Source organism: Equus caballus, chromosome 18 (genome assembly GCF_041296265.1).
Source record: "Equus caballus isolate H_3958 breed thoroughbred chromosome 18, TB-T2T, whole genome shotgun sequence".
NCBI classification, from domain to species: domain Eukaryota; kingdom Metazoa; phylum Chordata; class Mammalia; order Perissodactyla; family Equidae; genus Equus; species Equus caballus.
Window position 1 is genome coordinate 76,127,098 of NC_091701.1, and position 17,825 is coordinate 76,144,922.

The window sequence follows — 17,825 nt, forward strand, 5'->3', positions numbered from 1 at the left end:
GGCTGGCAGCCGGCGCCCCGGGGCGGGACGGGACGGGTCCCGCCAATGGCTGCAGCCGGCCGAGCGCCCCGGTGACGCCCCCACGTGCGGGAAGGGCGCCCCCGGCTTGGAGCTGCGGGGACGCGGGCTGCGGGCCGCACTCTCCTCGCGGCCTCCGTGCACTGCGGGCGCCGGCAGACCGCTCTCGCTGCCCGGTCCGCGCCCCGCGCCCCGGATCCGGCGCCGCCATGGACGGGGCGGCCGAGCTGGTCTTCTGCGTGAACGGCCGCAAGGTGAGCGCCCTGGGCTTCTGCTGGGGGGGCTTGCCTGTGCGCCCCTCTCCACCGGGCGGGGAAAGGATGCCTTTGCAGGGACTGCCCTGGATCTGCGGGTCTCCCCTTTCTGATGCTCCTTTCCCCTCGCGGTCCCAGATGCCCGGCTCATTACCAACCACCTCCATCCCAGAAATGAAAGCAAAACAAGAGAAATGGCCATTCTTGCTCGTCCAGGTCCCCGCTCCCCGATCTCCCTCCCTCAAACCACACGGATAAGGGCAAGTCCCTCAGCAGACTGAGAGCCATCCCGAGGTGGCTCAGCCTCAGCGCTCGGTCGTGTGTGGAAGTGCAGAGGGCAATTTAGAGTCGGGACGGGACCACAGAGATGAACCAATCCAGACCACTCGCCTCGTTTCTCAGAGGACGAAATGATGACTTTCCAAAGTCACAGCGAGTTCCTAGCAAAGCGGAACCAGTGCCGGGCTCTGGGGACTTAAAGGTCCTCACTGGGTCCACTGTCCTCTCAGAAGCCCGGCTAGCTCTGCAGAACCTCTGGGACCGTTCCAGGCAGTGTCCCGTGTGGGGACAGCAAAGCCCCGGGTATCCTGTAACCTCCTCCTCCCTCGCAACATGGCCATAGACACTGCTGACTCTTAATGTTGTCACAGCGTATGGCACCACTTTGCAAGGGGGAAGCGAGGCACGAAGGTTAAAGGGCTTGCCTAAGAGCTGACAGCCGTGCAAGGGTCGTGACAGCTACCTTTCCACGGCGCCAGCCAGGTCAGAGCCACCTGCGATCCCTGCTCCTGGGTCAGGGATGGCCACAGCGTGCCCCTGACTGGCACGTGGCATCACCAGGAAGCTAATGAGGGCCGAGCACCAGGGCCTCTCATCGGCAGGCCCCTTCTAAGGCCCTGAGCCTAATTCCCCTTTGTCGTTTTGTATTATTTTTCTTAAAAAGATGCCCCCCACCAACTGTGCAGGTTCTAGGCCCCATACCACCTTCCTCTGCCCTGCCACCTGGGTCCCACACCGGATAAGATGAGCTTGTTTGTCCTGCCCTGTGTGGGGGCTGTTAGGCTGCCCTCGTAGGACTGCTGGGAGAGAGAAATGAGGCAGTGGGGTCAAGTGGTAACAGTATGTCACTTTTTCTTCCTTTGCAAAACGGAATGGCATCCCAAAACGACTATGGCCTTCTTGTTTAGACAAGCATGGATTGGGTCTGCTCTCACTCTCACTGGGACAAGCTAACCTCTCAGTGCTCGGCTCCTCTGTTGGAAGGGGCCATGTGCTTACTGCACTACGAGGATGATGGGAATTTAACTGGTTATTTGTTAAAGGCCTGCTGTGGGCCAGGGGGTGTTCCAGGGCTCCCAGGGGACACAGCAGAACACAGAGGGACCGAGTCCTTGTCGATGGAGTTTACACTGTGTGGGGACAGACAGGCAGGCAGCGTCTAAGTGCGTGGAAAGGTTTAACGCGGGGCAGTGAGAAGGGCTAGGATGAAAACTGGAGCAGAGCGGGAAGCAGGGTGGGCAGGAGCCGATTCTCCAGATGGGAGGGATGTTTAGCCCTCCCAGAGGTGCCATCTGAGTGGGACAGGTAGGGGGTGCGGAGCGGATGTCTAGGAGAGGAGCACTGCAGAGGGAGGGGACGGGGCAGAGGCCCTCAGGCGCAGGGTCCTGGTGCTGCGGGACAGCAAGGCTGGGGCTGCGGCAGGGGCCAGCGCCGGGTTATTCAGGCTTTGTGGCCACGGTGAGGGCTTTGGTTAAAGGGGAGAAGAGGTGTTTGAGTCTGCCTTCTCCTCCTCCTCCGGCCCCTGTTCCCGAACAAACGGGAGCGAGATTTCTAGCAGAGCGCCTGACAGTGCTTTGTGCTCTATTGATTTTTAAAAATAGACAAGCGGGTTCTTATCTACGGGCCAAATGCCCTTTGGTCGTTTGGCAAGTACACTCTAGAGATGTTGATTCCAATTTCGCAATTACTCTGTTAAGAGAAATCACGTCTCCCTATCCCTTTCCTCACTCCCTTCCAAATTCTGTTAGGCTGAGCTTCAATGCTGGTGACCAAGCCTGCTTGCCCAGTGGACAGAAATCAGAGGGGAGGGGCTGTTGAGAAAGAGAGAGAGAGAACATGCACACCAGGGAAGAGGGCTCAGTCAAACAAGCCCTCCGGGATTAAAACTTGCCTTTGAAAAGGAAGCTCAGGAGCCAGTTAGGAGACTCCAGGTGATGCGACTGGCCTCCAGGCTGTGCTGTTTGCAAAATGCCCCCAGGTCTCCAAAAGGTGTCACTGGACAGGGGCTAAGGCCACTGGGAGAAATTTCTGAAATCTTACTTGTTCCACCAGGGGCCCCCAGAGGAACAGGTGACCCAGTTAACATGGATTTGAGGGAGGAAGAGCCCAGGAGTGACTTATCCCCTAGACGCTACTCTCGAACACAGTCAGGAGCTGAAGTGTGTCCTTCGACAAGCAGCGATGCATAGAGATCACAGGTGTGGGCTTTGGGACTAGTTAGGCATGGGTTTGCATCCTGTGATATCTGCTTTGCCCCTCAGCAGCCCTGAGCCTTGGGTGAGTTGCTTAATATCTCTGAGCCTCAGTTTCCCCCCTACAGAATGGGGCTGGCAACAGTACCTTCTCCCGTGGGATTGGGAAGAGGACTAAATTCCCTGGAGAGTGGTCAGCAAGGTGCTCGGCACACAATCAGCACCCAATATGTGGAAATGATTGTTAATATCTGGACTGAAAAACAGTCTGCTTCATGCGTAGAGCCGGGACATGCCACAAGTATCACGGGGGCCAAAAGGAGTCACTGAGCATTCTTTGCCCAACAAAATGTAGGGTCTTTATATCAGTACAGGCACCCGAAGGGCTGTCCATTGCCTGGTGTTTCCCAGGGTTTTGGTTTACAGAACTGAGAGGAAATTTCTGGGATGCTGCGATGACTATAACGATTCAGAGAAAGGTGGAGGGGGTGGGGTGACTTAGGTGGGAAGAACCAACAATTAAAATGAATTTTACAGCAACCCCGAGCTCAGCAGAAGTGTCCTCGCTGACGCCCGCTCCGGCCTCCTTCTCTGCTCTGAGGCTGCTGTGGGTGGGGGTCTGCTCCTGACCAGGTCCCAGAGTTCACGCCTCCTTCTTCCCTCGCCTACTCCCATCCTGGTCCTTTCACACATACCCGTCTCCCTTCCTTTCCTTTCTTTCTCCTCTTAACCTCCTTTCTCTTTGTTCTTTCTGCCTCCGCCTTGGATCTGGCGGGGCCCCCTGAGGCATCAGTCACCAGCCCTGCACAGAGGAAAGTGATTTCTCAACCTTGTGCAATATGAACTTGAAATCTCCCGAAGGGCTGGTGGAGATGCAGAGGGACAGATTCTCCCCCTGCAACACGCACGGCCGTACCGAGACGGGAACATGCGATGCTCCCGACCGGAGAACTGGCATCGTCTCTCCAAACCCCAGTCAGTGAGAATAACTCTGTTCCTCCTTCCTTCCCCGCCCCCCAGCCCCCGTGTTGGTCCTGACCTCCCTGTTTCACTCCAAGACCTGCCAGGACAGGGTGCGTGCTAGACCCCATCTCCCACTTCCCTTGGCCAAATATGCCATGGACCAAATCAAGAAAAACAAACACGGTTCAAGCCAGTGGCGCTTTGAGTCAGACTCCAGTCTCTTGAGACATCTCCTGGAACAAATACCCAAACAAGCAAGGCCTGCTTCTTCCGTTAATTCTTTCCCAAAAGATACAAATCTCTCTCAAGCCTAAAATGCTATTCTTTACTATCCAGGCTACCCAGATCCTGTTTCTCCGTTAAAATTGGGCTTCTGTGGATTCACCATCATATTTATTACTTAAGATTAGTTTCAGCTGCAGATGGCACAGACTCAAAACTAGCAGTGGTTCAAAGAAGATACAAACCGTTTTTACTTTTACATAAAGGATATCTGGAGATAGACATTGTGGGGCTGGTCCAGAAACTTCATGGTGTCATCTAGGATCCAGGTTTCTTCTCTGTTCCTGTTCTAAGTGGGACGGCTTTCAGTTTTTCCTCACTGAGTGTGATGTTGGTAGTGGGTTTGTCATATATGGCCTTTATTATTTGAGGGACTTTCCTTCTATCCCCATTTTATTGAGAGTTTTTTACTATGAACGGATGTCGGATCTTGTCAAATGCTTTGTCTGCATCTATGGAGACGACCATGTGGTTTTCGTTTCTCATTTTGTTAATGTGGTGTATCACATTGATTGATCTGTGGATGTTGACCGTCCCTGTGGCCCTGGTATGAATCCCACTTGATCATGGTGTATGATCTTTTCAATGAATTGCTGTATTCGGTTTACCAATATTTTGTTGAGGATTTTTGCGTCTATGTTTATCAGCGATATTGGCCTGTAATTTTCCTTCTTTGTGTTGTCCTTATCTGATTTTTGGATCGGGGTGATGCTGGCCTCATAGAATGTGTTAGGAATATTTCTGTCTTCCTCAATTTTTGGAATAGTTTGAGAAGAACAGGTAATACATTGTCTTTGAATGTTTGGTAGAATTCTCTTGAGAAGCCATCTGGTCCTGGACTTTTATTTTTGGGGAGGTTTTGGTTAGTGTTTCAATGTCTTTACTTGTGATTGGTCTATTCAGATTCTCTGTTTCTTCTTGATTCAGTTTTGTGAGGTTGTAAGAGTCTAAGAATTTATCTATTTCTTCTAGATTCTCCAGTTTGTTGGCATATAGTTTTTCGTAACATTCTCTTATAATCTTTTGTATTTCTGTGATGTCTGTTGTAATTTCCCCTCTTTCATTCCGATTTTATTTATTTGAACCTTCTTTTTCTTAGTGAGTCTAGCTGAGGGTTTCTCAATTTTGTTTATCCTATGAAGGACCATCTCCTTGTTTCATTGATCCTTTTTACAGTCTTTTTTGTTTCAATTTCATTTATTTCTGCTCTAATTTTTATTATTTCCCTCCTTTTGCTGACTTTGGGCTTTGTTCTTCTTTTTCAAATTCTGTTAGGTATAGTTTAAGAGTGTTTATCTGAGCTTTTCTTGTTTGTTAACGTGGGCCTGTATTGCTAGAAATTTCCCTCATAGGGCCGCTTTTGCTGCATCCCATAATAGTTTGTGTGGTGTGTTTTCATTCTTGTTTGTCTCCAGATATTTTCTGATTTCTCCGTTTATTTATTTGATGACCCATTGGTTGTTCAGTAGCATTTGTTTAGTCTCCACATATTTGTTCCTTTTCCAGCTTTTTTCTTGTAGTTGATTTCTAGTTTCATGGCATTATGATCAGAAAAGATAGTAGATATGATTTCAATCTTCTTAAATTTATTGAGGTTTGCCTTGTTTCCCAATACATTGTCTGTCCTTGAGAATGTTCCATGTGCACTTGAGAAGAATGTATATTCTGCTGTTTGGGGTGGAGTGTTCTGTATATATCTAGTAAGTCCATCTGGTCTAGTTTTTCATTTAAGTCCACTATCTCCTTGTTGACTTTTTGTCTGGATGATCTATCTATTGATGTAAGTGGAGTGTGCAGGTCTGCTACTATTACTGTGTTGTCATTGATATCTCCTTTTAGGTTTGTTAATAGTTGCTTTATGTACTTTGGTGCTCCTGTGTTGGGTGCATACTTGTTTATAAGTGTTATGTCTTCTTGGTGGAGAGTCCCTTTTATCATTACATCCTGCCCCTCTATGTCTCTCTTTACCAGTTTTATCTTGAAGTCCACTTAGTCTGATATAAGTATGGCAACAGTTGCTTTCTTTCGTTTGCCATTAGGTTGGAGTATTGTCTTCCATCCCTTCACTCTGAGCCTATGTTTATCTCTAGTTTGAGATGCTGCCTGGAGGCAGCATATTGTTGGGTCTTGTTCTTTAATCCATCCTGCCACTCTGTGTCTTTTGATTGGAGAATTCAATCCATTTATATTTATAGTGATTATTGATATATGAGGGCTTAATACTGCCATCTGATTGCAGGTTTCCAGGTTCTTCTGCATATCCTTGGTTTCTTGTCCCGTGTATTTTGGACTACCAATTTGATTAGGTAGTGTTCTTTGTTGGTTTTCTTCATCTCCTTGTTTATCATAAATGTCTCTGTTCTAATTATTTGTTTAGTGGTTACCCTTAGGTTCGTATGAAAAATCTCATAGTTGAGATAGTCCATTTTGTGATAGCATTTTATTTCCTTAGACTATACTGATTCCATGTCTTTTCTCTTCGCCTTCTATTTTTGTCGTATCTTTTTCCATCTTGTGTTGTGAGTTTGTGGTTAAAATGATGGTATCATTTTTGTTTTGGTGTTTTCCTTTTCCTTATCCTTGATGTTAAAGTTAAGTGGTTTATAACCTGATCTGATAGAGAGCTGCCGTTTTCTGATTCTTGCCTATCTATTCATCTCCTTGCTCAGCCCCTTTCCTATTTTTTTAAAGATATGAGGGCCTTCTTGAGGATTTCTTGTAGGGGGAGTATTGTGGCAATGAACTTCCTTAGCTTCTGTTTATCTGGGAAAGTTTTTATTTCTCCATCATATCTGAAAGAGATTTTTGCTGGATAGAGTATTCTTGGCTGAAAGTTTTTGTGTTTCAGGATTTTGAATATATCATTCCACTCTCTCTTAGCCTGGAAGGTTTCTGCTGAGAAATCTACTGGAAGCCCGATAGGTGTTCCTTTGTGAGTTATTTTCTTCTACCTTCTGCCTTTAGTATATTGTCTTTGTCCTTGACATTTACCAGCTTCACTACTATATGCCTTGTTGTCAGTCTTTTTACATTGACAAAGTTAGGAACTCTGGAGGTCTTTTTCACATGGATTTCCAGCTCCCTTCCCCAGTTTGGGAAGCTCTCAAGTATTATTTCTTTGAACAAGGCTTCTGCTCCATTCTCCTTCTCTTCCCCGTCTTGAATACCTACAATCCTTATGTTGCATTTTCCTGACTGAGTCAGATGTTTCTCTGAGAGCTTCTTCATTTCCTTTCAGTCTTAGTTCTCTCTTCTCCCTCTGAAGCATTTCTCTAGTACTATCCTCTAACTGGCTGATTCTGTCCTCCATATTGTCAGCTCTGTTGTTTAGGGAATTCAGATTTTTCTTTATTTCATCCATTGTGGTTTTCATCTCTAACAGTTCTGATTGGTTCTTCCTTATGATTTCAATCTCCTTTGTGAAGAAGCTCCTGAATTCATGAATTTGTCTTTCTGTATTTTCTTGTAACTTGTTGAGTTTTTTTTGTGATAGCTCTTTTGAATTCTTTGTCATTTAGGTTATGGATTTCTTTGCCTTCAGGGTTGGTTTCTGCATACTTGTCACTTTCCTTCTGGTCTGGAGATTTAATATACCTACTCATACTGCTTGATGGGGTAGATTTTTGCTTACTCAAGGTGTTCTTATCAGGTTGCAGCTGTCACGTACCACCACTGGGTGGGGATAAGGCACTGTGTATTCTGGGCCTGGCACAAGCAGGGGCTCACCAGCTCTAGCCACTGGCTGCTTTTCTCTCTGAGTGACTGATCAGTGGCAGATCTGGACCACTGGGCAGAGGGAGTGGCACTTTCTTTACCCAGTGCTTCCCGCAACCCCTGCTTGTCTCTCTCTACGGAGTTCTGGGTGATTTCAGCACTGTGCACTTTCCCTTTCCCCTCCATGGCTGCCACACTCTCTGCACCATGCTCCAGACAATTCTGGGGCAGGAGTACCAGGCTGGGGTGGGGCAACTCTCTCACCTACACACTTTCCCATCTGCAGCTGCCGCACTCTCCACACCATGCTCTGGACAATTCTGGGACTGGGATGCCAAGTGGGGACAGGGGACCTCTCTTCAACCACGCCCTTTCCCCACCACTACCACCATGCTCTCTGCACCGTGCTCCAAACAATTCTGGGACTGGAGCACCAGGCGGGAACAGGGCCCCCTTTTCACCTGCACAGTTCCTGCCACCACAGCCCATCTCTGTCCATGGAGATCCTGCAGATCAGCTTCCACTTTCTCCAGAGGATCCAACCCCATCACCACCTTGAGGCGTATGGCTGTGTGTGTCTCCCATACAACTTTTGTGATGTGTGTACCTTTGTTGGTGTATGAATGTCCTTTTGGTCGTTTCTTAGAGGGAAAAGTCCAAGTGAAGAGCCCACTCCACCGTGATGCTGACGTCACTCAAGAAATCCAAATTTTTAATCAAAAAAGAGGAAACATGGTCACTTTGGAAAACATAACCCATCATGACATTTCAATATGCCGTCCCCTGGATGCTGCTGTTCTGTTGCTGTGCTGCCAGGCTGCCCACACAGACTTGCTTCAGAAGTGTGCCCTTGCTTGCACATATTTGTATCCTTGGCATACACATTTTTGTCTTCCCCTTTGTTTCTTTGGTTGGGGGGCTATGGTTGGGTGTGATCTCTTTCTGAAAACTGCAATGCTTTGAACATGATAAACAAACAAGTCTTTTTTGAGAAACTAAAGCAGTTTCTCGGAGACCATTGTGTTCCAGCCGCCGCCCCCCACCTCCTTCTCCTCTAGTCTGCTCTGCGAGTATCTTTTCCCTCACCCGCTTCAGACTTTCTAAGAGAAACTTTGCAGACATCAGTGGTGTTCCTGTTAGTAGAAACACCCACGGCCTTAGAGCACAGTGATGATGCAGGACCAAGGACAGCGGCAAAGCGGTTGTGGGGCTCCAGATTTAGACTTTATGCTTAAGAGAGGTGATCTGTATATCTCAGGTGTACTCTAGACATTAAATCAATTTGAAAATATGAGTAGAAGAGTTAATTTATATTTCCATCAAATGATGATAAGCTTGCCAATGTGAGCATTATACTAGCTCTCTCAACTTTATCTGCATAACTCTTCTTTTGTTTCTGGTACAGGTGATAGAAAAAAATGTTGATCCTGAAACAATGCTGTTACCATACCTGAGGAAGAAGCGTATCCTTTTCTTTGCTTTGAGTGTGTGCGTCGTCTGTGTGTGCAGCTCTGATATCCTCATCAGGTGATGTTTCACATATCCTTTTAGAGCCACACTGAATCTTATTCCTACAATTTTGGTTTTATGTTCTCCTTTAAGAAAGTCCTACATGTTAGTTTTGTAGGCAGAGCACAATTGTGGCTGTCAGAAGGAACACATTCTTTCTAATCTCTGTTTTGGCACTAAATATGTTGTACAAAAAGAAGAATCTAGCAATGGGAATTAAAGCAAATGTTAAAAAGGCTTAATTAACCATCTTTAGGATTAAGAGTCACAATATTGAAAATCCTTCTTCAAGGACTAATTATCATGCCTGTTAGAGAAAGAGAGCACAGAAATCTCCCAAAATGAAAGTAAAAGAACAATGGAGAAAGTAAACCTGAAAATGTTACCTTAGAAAACCTTTCTAAATAAAAGTCGGCTAAGGAATGGATTCTTAGCCTGCTATGCATGAATTCCAGTGGGCTTCCAGAGGCCTATAGACCCCACTAGATTATATGCAAAATTATGTGACAATGGGAGTTTGTACATTTGTTTCCCCTGGAGAGAGTGAAATTTCCAAAAAACTACACAACTCAAAAAGCATCAATAACTATGTTCTGAAAGTAATTCAAGACCTTTGGAAATAGAAACAATGAACACTGATTTCCTGGTTATTCATGGTGCAAATATGTAATATTTCAGATTTGGTTCACTCATGAGTGACAGAAAATCCCAAATAGCAGTAAACAGGATAGAAGATAGCAGTTAATTTCTTTCTCATTGTGTTAGTTCAGGTTCTCTGGGAAGCAAACATCAAAAAATGGGATTAAGTGTACAAGGGTTTTATTAGGAGAAATGCGTGAGTGAAGGGAAATAGGAAGGGAGCCAGAGAAGGCTTAGGGAGCCATTAGACCGCAACACAAGACTGACCTGTAAAGAAGAGAGGGAGAGGAGGTTGAGTGGAAGGGTCTTAGACTGCTGTGCACTCCCAGGAATGTTCCTCAAAGCTATTGGGGGTGAGGCTCATGGCAAGGACTCCTGTGTCTCTTCACAGAACTGAGCCGTTAATGGGGAGCAGCCCGTGGGAGGCATGGCCTTAATGAAAACTGGGGTGGTAGATATAAAAGTGCAGCATCTGGGTCTCATGATCAGTTACCCGCCATGTTGAAGGAGGTCTGTAAGGTGCATTCTCATGGCTGTCCGAGTCACATAAAGGAAGCCCAAAGGTAGATAGATCAGGACTAGTAAAGCAGTGTGTCAACACTATCAGAGAACCAAGCTCCTTATGTCTTGCCGCTCCACCTTCATCAGCTTACAGCTTTCTCCTCACAGTCAGAGATGACTGACTGAGGTCCAGCCATCATATGTGAATTCCAGAAAATGGGAAGAAGTAAGAGATTAAGAAGGGGGCACCCATCTCTTTTTGAGGACGTTTCCCTCCTGGAAGTCGTACACAACACTTGTGCTTACATCCCATTGGCAAGCATTGTTAATGACCCCAGCTAGCTGCAATGGAGGCTGGGGAAATGTATTTTTTATTCTGGGCACCTATGTGTGTAGCTAAAAAATTGAGGTTTCTATTACCGAGGAAAAATGAGAGAGCAGATATTGGGGAACAACTAACAGTTTCTGCCACTGAGAAGCAGAGAAATATGACAAACATGGACAATATGACACTTATATTCCAAGAATTGTTTACAATTTAACATTTTACTTTGTATGTCATGAAAGACACAGATAAGGATGAAAACAGATGCGCACTGTACTCCTACTTTCAAATACTCGAGCATTTAATGTATTTTTAGTTTGGCCCTGTTTTTAGAAACCTGAAATCCAGTTGTTTTGAAAAGGAGGGAACTAGATATAACACACAAACAGAAATCAAGAATTTACAAGGTTCTCAATAATGGCAAAGACACATACATCATTTGATAAGTATGTAGTGAACTTAACTGTACATTTAAGAGATTTTGAGGTGTTGTCCTCTAAGGGCAGAGCTATTCTGGAAAGAATTATGGGAAACACATGATCTTTAACTATGCATTTTCCAGTCCAGCTCACGGGAACCAAGTATGGCTGTGGAGGGGGTGGCTGTGGTGCCTGCACCGTGATGATCTCACGATATAACCCCATTACCAAGAGGATAAGGTACGTTGCAGCAAAGTCCAGATATGGTTGAATTTGTGTCGCTTTGAACTTTGTTTCATTCCTTGCTTTGGTAAATATGCATTGAGCACCTGCTGTGTGACAGGAACTGTGCTAAGCACTGGGAGTACAATGTGAACAAAACAAACCTGGTCTCAGGAATATGAACGGGTTAGGAAAAAAGTGTACCCTCGATGGGGATAACCTATGTTCAAGGAATCCCCTGTTGGAGGTGAAAGGCCTTCTGACTCCCTGTGCTGTCTGAGGAGGAAGGAAGGGCTGAAATGCAGTGAAGAAGAATGTCATCATCACACTCTTGTATCACTTATGTCACCGTTTCTCCCATGTATGCATTCTCCATACATCACTCAGAGAGATCTGTTTCAAGATAAACCAGATCACAACACTCTCCTACTTCAAAATCACCAATGGCTTCCCACTACATTTAATATCTTCTCTTTATGTTTGATATTTATCCTTCTTCAAGTTTGCCAAGTTTCTTGGATCTGTGGCTTGATGTCTTCTGTCAGCTTTGGAAAATTCTCAAGCCATTATCTCTTCAAATATTTATTCTCTCTCTCTCCCCCTCCCTCTCTCCCTCTCTGAGGCTCCAATTATGCATGTTTTGGACCATTTTACATCGTTCCACAAATGTCAGATGAGAGCTAAGGATCTGAGCACTGGCGAGATTTCGGTGATCTGCCTGTGTTCCACAACCAAGCCACCTGCTTCCTGAACTCTGGGGTTCCCTCCTGGCTTTCCAGCCTGGCTGCCCACTTCTTGGGTCAACTGAGGAGTTCTCTTTGCTCTCCTGTCTCACTCTCTGGCTCTGGGAGATCTCTTGCAGCCATGCCACCCTGTCTTTAGCATCTGGAAGTTGGCAGCTGCTCTACACTCTGGAGCCTGAGTGCCTACAGTTTTCTCTCAGTTCTGCTTCCTCTCGCTTTTCCTTGTCTAAGAGCCACTGTGCCCAGAGAGCTTCTTTCAGCACTCCCTGCCTGCACCATTTCTAGGGTGTTACCCTTAGCACTCAGTGAAGTCTGGTGGGGATAGTGCAGTCTAGCTTTGTATTTTAATTTGTTGCATCAGCCCACATGTGATTATTAAAGTTTCTTGAAAGTTGGTCTGCTTTCTCCTTACTCCTGTCTAAGGCGGATTCCTCCTGCTCTGTCCCTTTCAATCAGAAATGAGAACAGCGTAAACTCTTCTCTCTTATGAAGGGCTTGTGCTTAATGAAGTTTAGTTCATTTAAGTTTTTTTAGGTATTCAGCATCTAATGAGTTTTTAAAAACGTATGATTGTGTAGCTTATATGGCTTGTTTTGGTTTTTAGAATGAGAGTGAGCATTCATATATATATATATACATACATATATATATGTTTCTGTTTATGCCTGTGACTGTTTCTTTCTGATCCATCCATAGAGATGGAGTTACAGGGTAAAGGAGTGTGTGCATCTTGAAGGTTTTTGTGCCTTTCAGGAAAATGTCTCCCAGAGGAGCTCTATCAATTTACATTCTTATCAGAAGTATGAGTTCCATTTTCCTAAACCTTTGCTAACTATGCATATTACAATTTTTTAAAAAAATTTGTCATTTTCTTTGATAAAAATGGTGTTTCTCATTGCTTAATTTGAATCTCTCGATTATTTTTGATATTGATTGTTTCAAGTATTTATTGGCCATTTGTAGCTCTGTTTGGTGAATGAGAACTTTTAGGAGGCGTCTTGAGTTGGACATCTTCTAGCAGAAGGTTTATGGGATTGGGGAGGTGTTTATCCCACACCGTATTTCTGCCTCTGAAGCGCAGTATCAAATTCAATTTGTTGCGTAGCCAACCCTGGCCGAGCGCCTGCCCTGAAGATGGAATCTGCTCTTGGTGGTTGGTCTCATGTAAGTAGAGAGGGAAATGTCAGCCCCTCATTCAAGGGAAAAAACAAGTTAGAGGAAACTGTTCTGGAGTCAGAATTAGGAGACCTAGTTTGCATGCAATCTGTGACACTCCAGCTGTGACCCTGAGCAAATCACTCTGACCCTCAGATTCTACTTCTGTAAAATGGCCTTGAGCGAAGGATGAAATGCATATGCAAAGCCTGGGACTTTGTACAAAACCTGCCATATTAGAGGTGCTCAGTGAGTGCTCGGTCCCCTTTGCCACTGGATACAATGTAATTCGTGCTTCTCTTTTGCATTCTGAAGACATTATCCAGCCAATGCCTGTCTGCTCCCCATCTGTTCTCTGCACGGTGCTGCTGTCACCACAGTAGAAGGTGTAGGAAGCACCAAGGCCAGGATTCATCCTGTTCAGGTGAGGGTGTGCCTCTTCCTCGTGGGTGTCTGTTCTGTGAAAACCATTAATGACCTGATTAGTCCTGAGATGAGTGCAGTAGAGCAGCCGGGGCCTGCTGCTTCGTCATTGCCAACAGATGAGACCAAGCTGGGGTCTGGAGAGAAACCTGGGCCCCATGGGTGTTTGGTGACTGACTTCTTGGGAAGATCATTTTCGGAAGACTGGAGGATTTTCTCCTTTTAAAGAAAATCCTGATGTCATTGAGTTTGTTTTCTACACTCTCATGAGATGGGATCTGTCCATCTTCTGTCTTCAAACTCAAAGAAATGAAAGTCACATGAATCGAGGGATATAATTTTGTTGGTTTTCATAAAGCGGAAACTAACATGATTTTAAAGCTAAATGAAGATGTCAACTACCAAAAAGCTTCGTTAAATTTAAGGCTTGTTCAGAAGACAGATAATAGGAGCTGTCAGTGAATTTAGAAGCTTCTCTCCTAAGGCAGCGCCTTGTTATCACTGCCTCAAGTGAAAGGGCACCTCAGACTCCTGACTCCTTACGTGACTGAGACATCGCCCCTAAAAATGCTGCTGCTACTTGTTTTTATCTTGGTTTATGAGGGTCACTTATGAGGATAGGGTGCAAGAGGGAAAAGAGAGGGACAACATAGAAAATGGCCAAACTTGAAATTCTCTGGACTTGCAGCAATCTTGGGTTCTGTTTATTTTCTGTGAAGCCCCATTACCTGGAGGGAGCAAATTCTGCCTGGGTGCCCTTGTGAGAATTGGCTGTTCACAGGTCGACAGCACCCTTTCCTTCAGTGAGTGCTGCTGTTGCAGCCTCGCCAGAAGCTGGCTTCCACAGCGGGGCTGCACCTCTGCAGTTAGACTCCAAAGGGAGAGCGCTGGGGGGGACGTTTGGACAGCAGTAAAGAGATAATGTTCCCTTCTTGAGTGTTCTCTGAGTTAACGGTGGCACTTTGTAAACAAACAAACTCCTGTGCACGAAAGCCTCAGGGTGGTAGTAGGCATACAGAAGTCATGCAAGAAATAGGCGTTTTGTTTTTTCCCCACTTGAATGTAATTTGGTTTCTGTCTCTGAAGGACTTAAAGGGATTTATCTCGGTGATTCCCATTCTGGACTGCACATTGAAACCACCGGGGAATCTTTAAAAAATGTCTGTCTGTGCCCCACCCCCGAGAGCCTAAGTCAACACCGCGGGGGCTGCTTGGGCAGTTTACAGCTCCCCTGGGGATTCTGAAGGCTGAGAACCTTTAATGAAGCTCGAAACCTGGTGAAGACCAGTGATCACAGCCGCCCAGCCCAAGAAAAGGAGACACCTAGGATGAGAAGGGTTTTCAGGGCCTCTTCAATTTTAATGTGCAAACGAATCACCTGGGCATCTTGTTAAAATGTAGGTTCTGACTCAGTAGGTCTGGGATGGGGCACAAGATTCTGCATCTCTAACGTTTTTGTGCTTCCAGGAGAGGATTGCCAAGTGTCACGGCACACAGTGTGGCTTCTGCACCCCTGGGATGGTGATGTCCATCTACACCCTGCTCAGGAACCATCCAGAGCCCACTCTGGATCAATTAACTGATGCCCTTGGTGGTAGGTTATATGTGTGTGTGCTTTTCAAAAGATGATGATGATGGTGAGAGCTGATATTGGACACTTACCTTGTGCCCCGCACTGTATTAAATACTATAAAGAGATTGTTTCATTTACTCTTTACAATAACTTTATAAGATGGGGATTATTATTGTCTCCATTTCATAGATAGAGAAACTGAGGTTTAGAGAGAGTAATTTATTCAGTTATACCACCAATAATTGGTGGAGTTGGTTTGTTCAAATCAGGATTCAAACAGGATCCACATATTGCACTTGGCCGTTATAGTTCTTAAGTGTCTCTTAATCTATAAGAGTCTCCTCCCTTTTTTATTGTTTGATTATTTTTATAATCACTACAAATCCAGTTTATTCACTTACCCTTGGAAAAAGGCCTCTTGTCTCCACATGCTGCCCCCTCCACCACTCCCCGGCGCTCTCAGGACCATATTAAATATCATAAGACTCTTGAAAGCCATACAGAATCAAAGAGTTGGAGGTTATCTTGGGTTACGTGTATCAAAGAACTGTCTTTATCACAACCAGAGCTGATTTATCCAGGCCAGGAGCGCAGCGTATGTGTGGGTGGGAGATGTCTTCAATAACAGGATTCTAAACAATTTTAAAAAATAGCAGCCTCCCAAGTCCTATTTCTGGTGAACTCTCCATCGCTGTGTCTCCCGTCTGTCGAGGACCTCACTTCTCTGCTAGAGAACGTGCGGCTGACGCTCATGTGCCCAGGTCCTCTGCAGGTGCTCAGGGAAGACCAGAATCGGAAGGAGAGACACAGCACCTGACTCTCCGCCTGTTTTCCTTTGGGTTTGATTATGCATTTGATCTCACGACAGTTTATGATGTGAAGAAGAGACAGGGGCTCTCACACTTAAGGGTGCTTAAGACTTACATGAGGAGTTTATAAAAAAAGAGGATCCCTGGGACCCAATCCCAGAGCACTTGATTCAGTGGCTTTGTTTTTAAGTAGACTCCAGATGTGGGGGTGGGAGGGAGAATGTGGGATATGAGCCACGTGAGAAAAACACTGGCCTGATGATTTAGTGTCAATAAATTATGTACCCAGTTGCTTCCAAAGTTTAATAATTACCTGTGCTGCTGTCTAATGCCTTTGATCTTTCTGTCAGTTGAAGTTTAGCTCTTGAATGTGAGTGTAGACCAAGAGTTTTTGCCTTGAAGTCATTGTGTTCTTTGAGCACATATCACAAGCAGAGGAACCCTAACTGTTTACAGAGAGAAAGTGCGAAGAGCTGAGTTGTTAAAATCTACCATAAGGCTCCCAACCAAATATGCCAGGTTGCTGATGAAAAAATCTGACTTTGTAGATTGGGTGGGCTGAAATGTCAGCCAGGGCTTTCTTCCTGGATGGGGGTCCTTGTTTCCCTCAGGCATGTGGCAGACCGTGCCTCTCTCTAGAGAGCTTGAGTAACAGAGTTGGGTTTTCTCCCTCAGGTAACCTGTGCCGTTGCACTGGATACAGGCCCATAATTGATGCGTGCAAGACTTTCTGTAAAGTAAGTAGACATGAACGCATTATTGAGTCTGTTCTTCCCCAGTGAGACAAAACAGGAGGGGTCGTCAGGTGTGATAAGGGGAGCAGCCATTGTTACTAATACAGGGCTGCTTATCTGAGGGTCCGGAATTGCTGTTTGTTATCTGATCTTGGGCAGGGTGCTTATCTCGTTCCTTGAGCTTGTCCTGGCAGGCACATACTGAGCACCTAAGTGCTTCGATATTGTCTGTGGGTCCTTGTTCCGAGAGGTCATTCCTGATCTGTTTGTCGGGGTCAGGTCCCTGCCCCAGTGCTGCTGCAGCCCTCTGCGCATTCCCTGTCACAACACTGGTCACACAGTGCTATAATTGCCCATCTCTTCACCAGATGGTGAGCTGCTTGACAGCAGAGCCTCTGCATTTCCAGGGCTGGTCACCATGCACTGATAGAGTAGCCACTCAATCAGTATTTGTTGAATGAATAAATGAACAAATAACCCTGAAATGAAGGACATAGCTTGCCTTTTAGAAGTTAAACTGTGAAATCAGTACGTTATACATAAGAACTGAGAGATAATAACAATACTTGTTAATATTTACTGTCAGTAAAATATTAAATATTATTAATATTAACACTCAACCATTGATAACATTTATTGCTATATGCCAGGCTTTGTTTAAGATCTTTACATATTTTAACTTACTTAAGAATCACGGCTGTTCAAAATTTCTCATAAGCTGAGATTTTTTTATTAGAAGTTAGTTTGGTTATGTGTAAGTACACACTGCTCTCTTCAGAACATTGAATGATATTGATTCTGTATTATGTTTCAATGAGTAGTCACCTATTTAATTTAATGCTTAGTAGAGGGGAATTTGCTTCCTGCCTGGGGTCTGCATTCCATCTCCAGCTTCAGCAACTCACCCCAGTAGGTCAGCCTCCTCCTGAGGCTGGACCAGCTGCCTTTCTGTCTAGGTGAGGGTCAGGTCCCAGATGTGAATCAAGACTTAGGCCACAGAGGAGTGCTGTCAGCAAAATGGTGAAATAGGAGTTTTCTACCATCTTCCCCCAAAAGAACACCAATTTTGAC

General features: G+C 45.5%; 1 protein-coding gene across 6 annotated transcripts in view; it reads left to right on the forward strand.

Annotated features, from left to right (window-relative positions):
- Window positions 1–17,825, forward strand: part of AOX1 (aldehyde oxidase 1) — a 73,143-nt gene continuing 55,318 nt past the window's right edge. For 2 of the 6 annotated variants that reach the window (XM_070240623.1, XM_070240622.1), the window contains exons 1-6: window positions 2,604–2,749; window positions 9,108–9,165; window positions 11,239–11,335; window positions 13,531–13,639; window positions 15,106–15,232; window positions 16,696–16,757. In XM_070240623.1, the coding sequence (XP_070096724.1) occupies window positions 9,138–9,165; window positions 11,239–11,335; window positions 13,531–13,639; window positions 15,106–15,232; window positions 16,696–16,757 (423 nt within the window). In that variant the 5' untranslated portion in view covers window positions 2,604–2,749; window positions 9,108–9,137. 6 annotated transcript variants of the gene reach the window in all.